The sequence below is a fragment of the Nesoenas mayeri genome, assembly GCF_963082525.1.
Source record: "Nesoenas mayeri genome assembly, chromosome: 2".
NCBI classification, from domain to species: Eukaryota; Metazoa; Chordata; class Aves; order Columbiformes; family Columbidae; genus Nesoenas; species Nesoenas mayeri.
Genome location: NC_137543.1, coordinates 50,292,120 through 50,306,758, shown reverse-complemented (window position 1 = coordinate 50,306,758; position 14,639 = coordinate 50,292,120). Strand labels below are relative to the sequence as shown.

Genomic DNA, 14,639 nt, shown 5'->3' with positions numbered 1-14,639 from the left:
TATTCTAGTCAGCAAGAGATGCAGTGGCAACACAATAATCAGGATAATTAGAATAACGCTCTAAAATAAGCTCATGTAACCTTTAAGAGCTTGTCGTCTACAGATACTTGGGGAAGGATGATGAAATGAAGTACCGAAAAATACCTCAAGAAGTAGTTTAATAAACTCAGTAAGGCAAACTCTGATTGAAAGGATGTTGACGGTCACCTACTAACGGGTGGAAAGAAAGGGTCGGTGTGCCAGTACCCTGTGCAGAGAGGGGCAAAGCCTTCCCGGAGAGCTTGCGTACAACTGGACACACAGTCCGTGGAAAACTCGGCAAAAAGGGGTTAGTCAGTGATGTCATCCCGGTTGTTTGTCTGTCAGCACAGCTCCCCGGCGGCCCGGCTGCCCCCGCCCGGGCACCCAGCGCTGCCCCCAGCGCTGCCCCCAGCTGCCGGCCCCCCAGCCCACCGCCTCAACCCCCCGGGGCGGTCCCGAGGGGCTTCGGGCTCCACCGGGGACCCCACGGCCGCCCCGGTGACATCACCGGAAAGGCGGGCGAAGCCCCGAGCTGGCGGCCAATGGGGAGCCTGACGGCAGGTGACGGTGAAAGAGAGAAGAGGGGAGAACCCGGAAGGTTCAGTATTCCGAGCGTCGCTGTCCTGGGAGAAGTCCCCGCTGTCGCCGCGCTGCCTGCCCGCCCCTGTATGCACAGATGGATTCGGTAGAAGTCGCCGCCGCTCCCGACGCCGGGCCGGGCCCCGCCTGGCAGAGCAAGGTGAGAGGGGCCCGGGCGCAGCGGGCGGCTGGGCGCTGCCAGGCCTTGGCGGCGGCTCGCGGGGCTGTGCCCGGCTCCCCCCGGCACTTCGACCCTCCGGGGCCGTGGAGGCGCGGCCGGCGCTGGCTGGCTCCTCGGGGGTGGGGGAGGACGGGGCTGCCGGGGCTCGGGCGCCGCCTCCGGCCCAGTTCCGCTGGGGCCAGGGGGCAGGCCCGGAGGTAGCGCCGCTAGGCGGCTGTTCTGCTCCCGCTCCCGGCAGGCTGGGGCTTCCAGGGGCCGCGGTGAAGCGGTGTCAACACAGCGAGGGGTCACAGTGATTTGGCAAACCGAGCACTTGGCTGCGCTGCCGAAGTGGGCAGTGAGCTGCGCTGGCCGGGACGGTGGGGTTCGCTGCTGCGCGCAGTTATCTTGGTGGAGAGAGCTGCTGTCACACACCGATAAACGAGCCGCTTGTCTCCCGGCTCAGTGGGTGAGCAGGGAATTGGATCCAAGTCAGTGTGGTTATCAAGGCAGTAGGCAGTGAGTCACAACTGGGTTGGATTCATCATTCCCCAACCCCCACCTTTCCACACAAAGTGTGTGTGTGTGTGTGTGTGTCCTGTGTTTTTGAAGGGGTGTTTATGACGGCTGTCCTCTCAGGGCTCTAAAAACGGGGGAGAAAGCCGTGCCTAGGCCATTAGTGTTGTGTTGTTCTGAGAACTATTACACAGATTCTACATATACTTGTAAGCGAGCTTACTGGGAAGGCTTTGCCCCTCTCTTCAGAGGGTACTGGCACTGATAAAGTGACTCTCTCCCCAGTAGTAAGTAACCATCAACATCCTTTCAATCACAGTTCTCTTATTGAGTTTATGAAACTACTCCTTGAGGTATTTTCTGTACTTTAGTTCATCATCTTTCCCTAAATATCTGTAGAAGACAAGCTCTTATAAGATTACATGAGCTTATTTTAGAGCCAATGATCCTAATTATCCTGATTATTGTGTAGTTACTGCATTTCTTGCTGACCTGAATGAAACATTTATTTACAGTGTCCATGGGGAGCCCATAATGCAACATCAATGTCATGTTCCCTTGCTGATGTGATGAGCGAACAGCTGGCAAAAGAGCTACAGCTAGAAGAAGAAAATGCTGCTTTTCCTGAAGTGGTTGCGTAAGTTTAAAATCCTGGATTAGTGATCTTCATAGATTTGAAGCCATCTTTTATCTCTTATGTATTTTCTTACAGTGTACTTAATGCGTAGTCATGTAGTAAATGTTTTGCCTATTTTCTCCTGACTTCTTCTTCAGGTCTTTTTCAGTGAAGATGGCTTTGCCAGTTAAAACTCTTCCTTAGTAAGGATGACAGAGAAGATAGTCTTCTTTCTTGATATTTTCTGCATGTTGTTTTGGGTGCTTTAAGCAAGTCTGTAAGCGATCTTTTGAGAAACGTCACAAATGTGTTTTTTCTTCCCTTTTAGAGATTCTTGTTAGCAGTGTACAGTGTTGTTTTGAGAACTGTCAGGTGTGTCACCCATATCCTCCTAACACTTGGAAGCTCTAAACATAGGCCAAGAGCTTACTAGTTCAAAACTCATACAAATTTTGCTTGTCATCTTTTCTGTGAAGCACAGCAAAGCAACACTGTTTTGGTTTTATTGTTATTTCTTTTTTTAAAAAAAGTTTTTATTTGGTTATAAAAAGATGTAAACATAGATATACCTACTTTTAAGATACTCTTTCTCTTTCATGAAGTGTATCTTAAAAATAGAGCCTAATGCCTCTTACAGAATAGTAAACAAGTAAAAGTTTAAGTAATATTTGCATTGCAAAGGACTGGCAAAGAGAAGTAAAGTCATGCTCTATTAATATTTAGTGTTGGCTTGGAGGGGGGTCAGACAGTTGAGATCCATTAGTTTCTATGCCGCTCTGCATGATGTCTTTTGTATAGAGTGAAATGGTATAAAGTGTTTAATTTTTTAAATTTCTGCTTTCATTTTACATAGTGTTGCCGAAGGACCATTTATTACAGGAGAAAATGTTGACACTTCTAGTGACCTAATGCTAGCTCAGATGCTGCAGATGGAATTTGACAGGGAATATGATGCACAGCTTCGGCGTGAAGAGAAGAAGATCAATGGAGATAGCAAAGGTACCCTCATCAGAAGAGATATTTTTGCTTTGGAGATATCCTTGGCACTCTGCTTAAGTTGACAGAGTTGTGAGGAAGTAGCAAATCCCTGGTAATCAGACATGCTTTTTTGTTTTGTTTCTCAAGTCTCCATATCCTTTGAAAATTATCGGAAGGTACATCCCTATGACAGTGACAGCTCAGAGGATGAGGTTGATTGGCAGGATACCCGTCATGATCCTTATAGAGCAGGTATGTGGCAGCTTTAAACAATACAATTTCTTCAGATGATAGACCTAAGAATGACATTAGTATTTCTTGAATGTAAGGAGACCTACTGGTTGTATGTAAAATCAGGTCACATAATTGGGAGGTGTTATGAAGGAAGTTGAGCGGGTAACTTCAGGCTTCTGTCTGTCAGTGTATGTGCCTCAGTGGCTTAATCTGGTAAAATAACTACTGTACATTGAAAGTATTGTGGGATATGCTTGTCTGTCATCTACATTTGGCTAGGAGCATCTGCACATTCTATTGAATATTTCTGTTTTCAAAATGTCAAAAGTGTGTCTGACACGTCAGAGAAGACAAAGAATTAAGTCATAACATAGCAAAAGAAGTTGTCATGTTTAGGATAAAAGAAGACTGCATTAAGATCATACAATTGAAGTATTTTGTTTAATAAGTGAAATTATGTTACATTTGTTTGTGGGCGTTGTGGAACCTTTATGAGCATTACTTAGGTTTGTTTAGATGTGAAGTTGAATTATTTTTCTCACTGTTGGCAGACAAACCTACTACTACACCAAGAAAGGGCTTCATAGGAAAAGGAAAAGACATCACTACTAAGCATGATGAAGTGGTATGTGGAAGAAAGAACACTGCTCGCATGGAAAATGTAAGTGAAAACTTGTTTTGTGTGTAAAACTAGAGTGCTGTAACTCAACCAAAGAAATAATGTTTGTCCATCTGTGCTACGATATACAGTGCAGATTTTATTTTTATTTTTTTCAGTTGGATTAAAGCAATGCAGTGCCGGGATTAGTTACTCAAATTGGCTGTTTGAGTTGTGCAGGTTTTTTGTTTAATAATAGTTCGTTAATGGCTGCGATTCAAGAATTTGCACAGAACTGTTTTGGCAAAACAAAACTATCAGCAAGTTTGGTACACAGGCGAATGAAAAAACAAGGCTATTTTTGAAAAGCATAACTGTCATGTAGCCTGTTTTTTTTAATTAATTTTGCCTGATGAGCCAAGTAACTTATTTTCAGTCGATTGTTTGACTTTCTGCTTTTCAGTCTGTTTATCCATAGTACATACCTTCTGCTTACTTTAATGTAACGGGTACAACTTCTGCAAATAAGGAAATGCTGCAAGTGCTATTTTACAGGATATTAGGTAATCTCAGATCAATTTGGGCAGAACTTAGAGTTCTCAGAGCAATATGTTTTTTAACGTAATAGTAACATTACACAAAGTGGGTTTCACATAGGTCCTACTCTACACTAGGTTTTTACAAATCAGAAAGAGAAATTTCTGTTTGTGCCAGCTTTTGATGTCTGCTAGTAACGATGCTTAAATTTCTGTTATTTCTACTTGTAGTTTGCACCTGAATTCCAAGTTGGGGATGGAATTGGAATGGACTTAAAGCTGTCAAATCAAGTCTTCAATGCCTTAAAGCAGCATGCGTACTCTGAGGAACGTCGAAGTGCAAGGCTTCATGAAAAGAAGGAGCACTCCACTGCTGTATGTTTTTAATAGAGTCTCTCTATATACTTTTTATTTTGTGTAACAGCTGAACACTGGTGATTCCTTGAAACATTTGATTTTTATTAAAACAGTTAAATGATATTATGTTTATGTTGCTGAAGGAGATGGTATCAGCCAACTCCTATGAGAAAAAGGCTGTCTTTATTTGAGCTGCATTATTGTGAGTGCTATATAAAAATAAGAGCAAGCAGCTTCAATTTTTTTCCCTTTGTCTTTCTAAACTTCTCTTAATGAGCTACAATGAATAAACGACCCAGAAATTATTTACTAGAAACAATCCAGAGGACTAATACTCTGCAGCTGAATAATGTGACTCCAAATATCTGTCTTCATAGCAAGTTTCGGGAAGATTATGTGACCAAGTAAACCTCTGACTTAATAGTTTAGGAAGTCAGTTGATATGCTTTGTGGGTGAGTTTAGAGCAGGGCCTCTGGTAATTCCTGCTGTGGACTTCTTCAAATTTGGGTGTTTCATTTTTTATTTTACTGTTACTGATAAAAAAGGGATGTAATATTTGGGATATTTTTATTCAAGATTTGCAAAGACTTCTTGAAAACACTATAGAAAGTGCTCTTGAGTCACAGTCTGTACTTCATGCGGAACTGGTAAAATATTGTCTGCTACGTAGCTGATAAGGTATGTGAGAGTAAGAAATCTTAAGATGGTAGTGCTGGAGTAGTTTGGCTTTGCTTCATTTGTTTGGGTTTTTTTTGTTTTTTTCTTTATCAATTGAGAGAATGATCTTCATACATTAGTCTTTCCACCTAGGTGAACACTTAAAGTATATAAATACTCTAAATTCACTGTAAAGCAAAGAATTATTTTAATGAATTGAGTGTTCATTTCTTGATTGTAGGAGAAAGCAGTGGATCCTAAAACACGTTTACTTATGTACAAAATGGTCAATTCTGGGATGCTGGAGACCATCACAGGCTGTGTCAGCACAGGAAAAGAATCTGTTGTTTTTCATGCATATGGGGGAAAGTAAGTATATTGTTTTTTACTGACAGTAGCTTTAAGTATTATACCAGAGATAGTTTAAAAAGCAGAAACCACAAAAATATTTAAACTAGATGACACCAACCGTCAAGTTAAAAATTCCCCACTTTCCTCCTTGGAGACTATTTAATGAACAGGGACAAATCCACTATAGTTTTCTGTGGAAAAATGTGTATTCCTTTTACAAAAAAAAGGAAGACTTGAGATTTTGAGGAGCTCTTTCCACTGACCTGTCTTATGCTGCAGATCTGTCATGATTATCTTAGGCTACCTGAAAATTGTCTTTCCATACAGATCACTGTATTAATGGCTCCATCTGTGCAGCTCAGTGGAGGTGCTGTTTGTTAATTTTGGGTTACCCTGAGAACAGTGTAGCAATGCTGTTCACTTCGCAAGTCTTGCAAGAGTCCAGTTTTAAACACTACCACGCTAGAAGGATTGTAGTACGTTAGTAGTGATTGTAGTGCATTGAAACACCACTAGTTTAAAGGAAGTTAAGAAAGAACTAATAAAATCCAAATCCAGATAATCTATTTAGAGATGTTGAGAGGGACCTCCATAAGTTGGTTTGTTTGTTTGTTTGTTTTTAATCTTTGCTTGAATGATGTTCAAGAGTGTTCTTTTGCTTAGTATTGTTCAATGGGCAGTATTTTTGTGGTGCTTAACAAAACATGAAACTACCATTATTCTAATGCAAGCCCTTTTTTCAGTTGTAATTTCTTAAACCAAGTACCAACTGTTATTAGCTACGATATTTAAGTAAAACATTAACAAACTGGGAGATGGAACCTATGTGAGAAGCAACATATAATCAAAAGGCCAAAATCCAGTCACTCATATATAAGCTTAATCATTGACCTTGTATAAATTTAACTTGAATCGGCTTCCAAATTTGATAGAAAATCAGATCTTCTCTTATAGAAAAAAAAAATCACTATATCTTGCAATATTTTAATAGAAATAAAAAAACCAAACCCATGCATTTGCTTGTAAATATGTGAATAGTTAACTTTGTTATGCATTTGACTTTTTCCACAATAAGCACAACTGAAGATAAAGTTATACCTCCAGAATGTGCCATCAAAGTGTTTAAAACAACTCTTAATGAATTCAAGAACCGTGACAAATACATTAAGGATGACTACAGATTTAAAGACCGCTTCAGTAAATTGAATCCACGAAAGATTATTCGTATGTGGGCTGAGAAAGAAATGCATAACTTAACAAGGTAAAGACAAAAATACCTGCTGTTCTTACCAAATGCCTGTTGGTTTCCTGTTCTTCATTTAAGGAAGATACATTAGTTCTGGGTAGAAGTTTAGATTTGATTTTTAAGCTAAGTAATATACAACCTGGCAGAGATTGAATAAGCCTCTGGTTTTGTACGGGTTAGTGAATTGTATGCATCTTTACTGATGTGGAAGCAGAATTTACAAGCCCATGAAGTTAACAGGCTCTAGCTCTAAAAGTGTTGAGTTTTTAGTGAGCATTTTTAGACTCACTTCTGACTTTAAGATCTGAATTTTCCAATGTGAAATACTGTGAAATATTTATATTCAGTTTTCAATTTGGTCTATTTCAAAAACTTTTGGACTCAGGATCAAGTTTCTCACACACAGCTCTGTAAGACTGGAAATGAGCAAAAAGGAACTAGAACTGTAGGGTTTGGGGGATTTTGTTTTGTTTTTCTTAATCAGTATCTGGTTTTTGATCCACAGAATGCAAAATGCAGGAATTCCTTGTCCTCAAGTGGTTATCCTTAAGAAACACGTCTTGGTTATGTCTTTCATTGGCCAGGATCAAGTCCCAGCTCCTAAACTAAAGGATGTAACACTTCATAGTGAAGATATGAAAAAGGCTTACTATCAGGTTCTTAATGTAAGACAATGCTGATTTCTCCTCCAGTTCTGGGTTGTGTTTTCTTTTAGGGGAATACCTTAAAGGACAAATCAGCATTTATTTACTTGTCAGGATGCTTGCGTCACTTTCAAGATAATGGAGTCCAAAGGCTTCTTTTCCTGCTGTTTAATGTATGAATTAGAATAAATAAGAAATTATGCACAAAAAAAATCAAATCTTAATCTGAGTGGAAAACATTCTGGAACTTGATGACAAACAGCAAATTAGCAGCAGAGGAATTACGAGCAAGCAGTTGCCCTTTTATAGAAGCACATGTGCTTTAGAAAGTTCTCTGAAGTCTTCTGGGCTTCCTGAATAATTAATTTACAATGTTTAAGCATGACCCCCTCCTCAGTCCCCTCTCTTTAGCCTACTTAGAAATCAGAGATTGAATTAGAATATTGCATGGTGGATACCTTAATTCCCTATTATCTGCCGTAATTGGTTCAAACGTGTACCCGTTGTCTACTGACTATGATGTTATAGACATTAAAACCAACCAACCCAGCAGCTTGATAATATGAATTGTCTGTGCCTCAAATCTTGAGACCAGTGGAGCAACACAACTATGTTTTAAGTGAACTTGCATACTAGTTAGGGTTCAGTACCTAAAACTGTGCAACTTCTGTCCTGTGTGACAGGGATGAGAATGACAGGTATATTTAGAGAACGTGTTTATCCGTCTCCTGCACTTGGACTGGTTGGCAGAGCTGAAATGAGTTTGGGTGACTGATTCTTCTGACTTGCCAAAGCTAAGCTCAGTGATAAAAGCGTAGTTTGCTGACAGTTTACCAAAAATTTGATTCCCTGTATTAAACGTTATTGAAGACTTGGAAAAAAACGGTGTAAATTGGGTGGGTGATCGGGGAAAGGCTTTGTTTTGTTATAGTCATGCAAACAATATTTATTTGGAGTATAGCAGACTTCATTGATTCATTCATCTGGTTCCTTGCAGATGATGCAGCAGTTGTATAAGGAGTGCAACCTGGTCCATGCAGATTTGAGTGAATACAACATGCTTTGGCATGATGGGAAGGTGAGCATGTTCTTAATGTGGAAAGGAAAGGCTTCATCTAATGTGAAACATTAAAACAAAGTGAATCGTTGTCTCTGTGACTACAGGTCTGGCTTATTGATGTCAGTCAGTCTGTGGAGCCAACCCATCCTCATGGACTTGAGTTTTTGTTCAGAGACTGTAGGAATGTTGCACAGGTAAGACCTCTTCATCTGACAGTCTTCTGTTATACTGAGTGTTCTCAAAAATAAAATTCAGAGCTAACTAAAAATCAACCAACCAATCAACTCCGTAACAAAACAATCACCACCACATGTATATATGCATATGATTACTCTTGCATATTGTCTCTACTGATGGTGTTCTCCAAAAGCAAAAAAAAAATGTGGAAGAATGAAATAGTACCACGGAAACTTAAATCTTCTTTCAGTTATTTTTATCTGTAGGTCAACAAAAGCAAAAAAATTCATTTTAACTAAATATTGTAATTGTAATTTGGGGAAGGAAACAGAATATTTTGGTTTGTGTAGTAGTGTTTAATGTGTACTTTTTATATTGACTAGTTCTTCCAGAAGGCAGGTGTGGCAGAAGCACTTAATGAGCGTGAACTCTTCAATGCTGTCTCAGGTTTAAACATTACAGCTGACAATGAAGTAGACTTCCAAGCAGAGGTATATCTTTGTGTCTAACATTTTAATTTGGTTAGCTATAGTAGCTGTTGTAATACCTTAACTGTGCATGTGTAGCTTGTACAATTACTGTGTGTGTGTGTTTCAGCAATCATTCTCTTTCAAAACATGATTATTTCAACCTAGTAAAAACATTTCAGAAAGTCGGATTGACAGACCTCTCCACCACCTTTCCTGCTCCCAAGTATAAAAGGCTTCATGTTGCATGTAATTGCTTCTTTCTTAAGGAAAATTTAGTGATCTGTTTTAAAGCTACCTTTGTTGTCTTTCCTTACATATGTTAAAGGTTGTGCAGGGAAAGGAAAGCTAGGTTAAAAATTGTTCTACTGCTTATTTTTCATGTTTTAGATTTTAAGGTACTTGAACTGAAAGTTGTAGCTCACATTTTAAATTCTCAAGCCTAAAATCATGCTAGTGTAAATATGGACTAGGAATCTTTGGTCACCTTTGACTTTTAATTTTCAAATTTTGGCTGTAACTTCTCAAGGTGTACATCCTGATATCAGATACATATAATCCATATTTACTAATTAAAGTAGGGATAACTTGGCAACTCTAGCTACTTAATTCCTAATGACAGTGTAGGTTTATGCTTGTCTAGCATGTAGCTTGTGGGAGCTTGAAACTAGTTACCTCTTGGGGTAGGTCCTCAAAGTGAGGAAGAGATAAAAGGGAACACAATGTCACTGTTCCATGATCCTTATGTATCAGTTAATCAAGCAAAAAACAATTCCCTCACTGACTGTGTTATGAGCGTTGAGGTGGGGAGTGGAGGGGTACTGTTTTATATCATCCTTTGTGCTTATAAGTTTTATGGGAAAGACTTGCACTGCTGTTTACATTGAAGTGAATTTGAGCAGCCCATCCTTAAACTTCAGGCTTTGACTTTAGTTGCTAGTAACTAAAATTATCTCCCTGGAGTATCAGAGGAAGTAATCTAAACGTAACAATCTGAAGATCAAAATAAGCTACTGTACTGTGTTATTTTGATTGCATAAAACATTGAAGTATAACTGTCTTCAACTTGCACCAGTAAAAATGGTTGCATTTGGTTTGTTTTTTTAGTATTACTTGGAATTTCTCCAATGCTGATGGATTGGCTGAGTTACAGTAGAGGTGTTCAGAGTTGGAGAAAGAGATATCTCTGTACTTTTGGGGAATACAGCTGTAGTCTTAAGAATCATCCAGTCCTGCCTGCAAGTCGTGCATTTCTGTTGTGTAGCGTGAAACTATAAATGAGTGCTTCTAATTTTACTAATTTGCTGAGATGTTTCAAGCTGTACTTCCAAAGTGTATTGCCCCATACATGTGACTGAATCACCAAAATATCGATATTGTATATACCTATCAGTCATCTGTAGCTACCTCTTCACACCATGTAGAAACATTCTGGTGCCAGGTGTGGTTTTATGATTTCAGCATGGATTTATTTTTGGCTCTCTAGATTGAAGCTTTGGAGAAGATGAATGAAGATCACGTGCAGAATCATGGAAAGAAACTGTCAGTGTTTTCAGGCGATGGAGACCCACCTATATATAATGAATAGCACTGAGTGTATAGCTGCTAACAAAATGAAACACAAATTTACTGCTTCTAACTATGTTGGTGCAGTGGTAAATGTCAACTGCCAATGTCAAGAGAGAGTGGTTGGCTGGGAACACCAAAATGGAAAACACAGCGAGCATACGGTGATGCCTCAGTGTTTTGTTTTCTTTTTTTTTTTAACTTAGCCCACATGTCAGGCTGGCACTGTGAGAATGGACTGTCACTACCTCTTTGGATGGTCTGACAACTTCACCAGTTGCCCAGTTACGTTAGATTAATGTAGCTGAGGCAGTCATATTTTGCATGATTCAGAGCTTATATGTTTTAGTTTAAAAAACCAAAAAATTATCTAGATCATCTGAAGTATCTAGTGGGAAACCATACTAGGAAAGTTTCCTTGCCCTCCCCCCCACCCAGCTTCTTGAAAAAATAATTTAAAATTGTGTATAGACACAATGTCAGTGAACCTTTCATCCTTCTCCACCAAGAGCAAAACGAAAAGCCAAACTATGTGCTGCAGTCATATGAAACTGTTAACAAACCAATGTCTTTAAATGTGAAAGAGTCTGGACCTTTTAATTTGAAGCACATGGAATGTGGCTCTAACTATCTCTGTAAATACAGCTGGATATTACATGAGAAACAGATTTGAATCCAACCAGCAGAGGACTTCTTGGTGACATGCCAGGAACTCCTGAGAGCTGCATCCAAGCTGCATAACAAAGAGTAAGTTCAGCTAGCTTCATGCTTAATAAAGAAGTGGTTCCAAGAACTAAGTGCAAACAAACAAAAAATTATAATAACTGAAATTCTGGGTAAAGCATGAAACATTTGTACTCTGAAGATAATCATAGACCATGAAAACTAATTATTGATCATCGTTACTTTTAAATTAAGCTTTTGCTTACAAGAGCAAAAAGAATACTCAAATCTTTGTTTTTTTCCTCATGCTTTTATTCTTAATGTTAGTCTTTTTATTTTAGGAAGTTGTAAAAATCCAGCAGTGTTTCTCTCCAAAACAGCACATTAAAAGATGCACTGATGTAGTGGGATGGTTTGGAATTCAGAAATTCTGATCAACTTATTTTTAACTGATGCTGCTCTTTATCAAGCAGAATATAGTGTTGCTCCATGTGACATTCTCACAGTGTGCTGTGAAAGTGATTTTTTTTTTTTTTTTAATTGGAAAACTGGTGGTGAAGTAAAAGCTTAAGAGCTGGTGGGATTCTTGTGTGGTTCTTTGCTTTGTACATGCCGTCATTGATTCTCAGTAGTGCACTAAGGCAGTGTTAAGGTAGGACTACCCTAGTTCACTGTAACAATAGAAAAATTACTATTTTGGTGGGTACTATGTAAACAGTAAACAAACTCCATGTTTTTGCCAGTTTTATTCCAGTATTTGGATCCTCTTCCCTTTTCTAAATGGGACAATTATCTTGCATTTACATCTTGCTTTTGAAATAAAGGAACTGACATCTTTTGGATACTTAAGTCTATTTCTAATTGCTTGGTGAAACAGTTGTCCAAAATAATGATATTGGGGAAAGCACAGACTTAGGTACTGAGAGGGAGGAGGTGCTACAGTTATCTAACCCCTTCAGGAAGAGTGAAAGCAAATATAACTCGATCTTCCTCAAAGTGTTCAGAGGAGAAGGCTTTTAAAAAGAAAAGCATAGTCCTATTCCAGGCTTTCTACAAGTTTTGATACTTTACCATTTCTTACAGGAAAAATCTCAAAGCAGTTGCTAATGCCTCACAAGGTACTTGTCTAGGAAAGATGTTGATTGTTAAGGATATTTGCATTAAGTGAGGGGAAGAGAGAGGAGAAAGAAGGGAAGTGGGGGTGGGTTTTGAGCCATCATCTGAAACAGAGGAGTCTGCTGTTGTCACTGTGCTTGAATGGAAGCTTAAGTTGTTACTGTTATTTGTAATTTCTTTCTAAAATATGCCTAGCACAGATTTAAAAAACAAACACACAAAAACTCCCAACAACCAATGGTCTGTGATATAAAGCTACTGGGCCTGATTATATTGCCTAAACATTATTCCACTTCCAGCAGTAAAACTGGTTAGGGAATTTGTTTTTGAGATTTTAAAACATCTAGGAACTTCACCAAGTAGTTAAAAACAAGGAAAAATTGCTAATGTTAGCGTGTTCTTAATCCTAGAACCTTTTATTTCAAAGTCCATTATTAACCAAATAGAATGATTTAAAGTAAATACAGATTTTTCGTTGTTAACTAAGCGATTAACTTTTCTGACATTATGGTTATTCTAATGGCCAATTCTAAAACTATCACGATAGTTTCAAGTTGTGTCTTCATATATTTGGTGATTCCCGCCCCTCCCCGCCCCCCCCCTTCCCCATACCTTGGTTTTCTACTATCTTAATATTCCTTTTGCAATTACAGAAAGTACTTGCTGTCCTGTGGGGAAGTCATGGAACGTTAAACATAACATCAGTAGAATTTCTTAAATTTTGACCTTGGATTAATTAAACTTTTGGCTAACATGCAATTAACTTTTTATTTTGTAAAAATTCACACACTTTAAGGTACTCTAATCACTCTGGAAATACTTGCTCTTTCTAGCTAACATAGAATTGTTCGGTCACACATGGGGGTTCCGTTCTGCAGAACAAATAGCTTGTTGCAATTCCTAGTTGTGACTTGAGTTTCTCTAGTCCAATGTGAAATTATTGCAGTTGGACTGAGTCACAAGTCAGCAAGCAGATGTTTGTGTGATACCGTGTTAGTATCTGGTAATTAAATTTGTCTTTCTCCTGTACTAATATGTGTCACTCTGGTCTAATCTGAAGACTTGTAATTTGGTATCTTTGGTATTGCTTCCCCCTTCCTTCCCCTCCCATATTTTTATTTCTTCTATTTCCCTTTCTGAACCTGATAGCAAATAAACAAATACGCAATTGATCATGTTCTCACACAATTTCCAAATTATACTGTAGGTTTTGCAACTAGTGAATTCGGGCATTAGCCAGTGCATCGTCAACAAAAAAACCCCATAACTTTCCTAGTTCATTGCTCAAACTAAAACACAAATAAGCATAAATGCTGAGAAGCAACCCCGACTTTAACTTCAATAATGCTTTATTAATATTGTTACTGAAATAAGGACTATTTGCAGAGTACGAGTTTAATTTCCCTTTCCGAACTATTTTATAACCACAGCCACTAAAAAGCAGCTTCATGTACAAAACCAGTATCAATAATCAATAGCAGCTGCCTTTCAGTCCTGATGCAGCAAAGAGCAAGTTAAGGCAGAGCAGTGAACAGTTGCTTTCTCCCCCCACCTGAAGTTTTTTGCGTGGTATTGCTTTGTTTCTTTTAATTGAGAAAACACTATAAAAGGTTGGGCCAAGCATATTTACCTCCTGTATGGCATGTCCACTGTATTTTCCTTCCTACCAAAGCCACCGGCTGTCCCTGAGGCCTTTCCCGGGTACAGGGCGGGATTTCAGCGTGGCATTGCGCTGCAGGGCAGTATCGAACCCGCGGCCCCGGCTCCAGGCCGCGGCTGGAAGCAGCGCCGCCCTGCGGGCTGGGGCCGGGCGGCTACACAGGCCCTGCGCTGCCGTCCCGGCCTGGTTGGGAGCTTCCTTCTCCCTCCGGGCGAGACCTGGCTCTCGACACCGGCCCGCAACAAGCCCGACACCGCAGCCCGACACACGGCGCCGCCTCAGGACGCGGAAGTAGCGCTTCCCACGCAGGCGAACCGGAGCCCCTAAGACACGGGCGGAGTGGGCGGGGCCCCGGCATGCCCCGCCTCCCGCGCGCCCGAGGGCGGGGCGGAGCTGGGCTCTGTCAGCCCTGAGCCGCCGGCCGCCGATTGTCGGC

General features: G+C 40.0%; 1 protein-coding gene and 1 long non-coding RNA gene across 2 annotated transcripts; one reads left to right on the top strand and one right to left on the bottom strand.

Moving 5' to 3' along the window:
• Positions 1-548: 548 nt before the first annotated feature.
• Positions 549-12,989, top strand: RIOK3 (RIO kinase 3). The gene is given in 14 exon segments (XM_080364336.1): positions 549-590; positions 593-760; positions 1,792-1,913; positions 2,746-2,891; positions 3,018-3,122; positions 3,656-3,765; positions 4,470-4,613; positions 5,495-5,622; positions 6,680-6,865; positions 7,356-7,515; positions 8,492-8,572; positions 8,659-8,748; positions 9,115-9,222; positions 10,685-12,989. Coding segments are annotated over 14 exon segments (1,677 nt in total). The 5' UTR covers positions 549-563; the 3' UTR covers positions 10,787-12,989.
• On the bottom strand, positions 11,409-14,638 carry LOC308053467. Its single transcript, XR_013923629.1, has 3 exons — positions 14,174-14,638; positions 13,156-13,211; positions 11,409-11,497 (listed from the first exon to the last, which is right to left on the bottom strand). It is a non-coding gene; the product is annotated as an uncharacterized lncRNA (long non-coding RNA).
• Position 14,639: the final 1 nt, after the last annotated feature.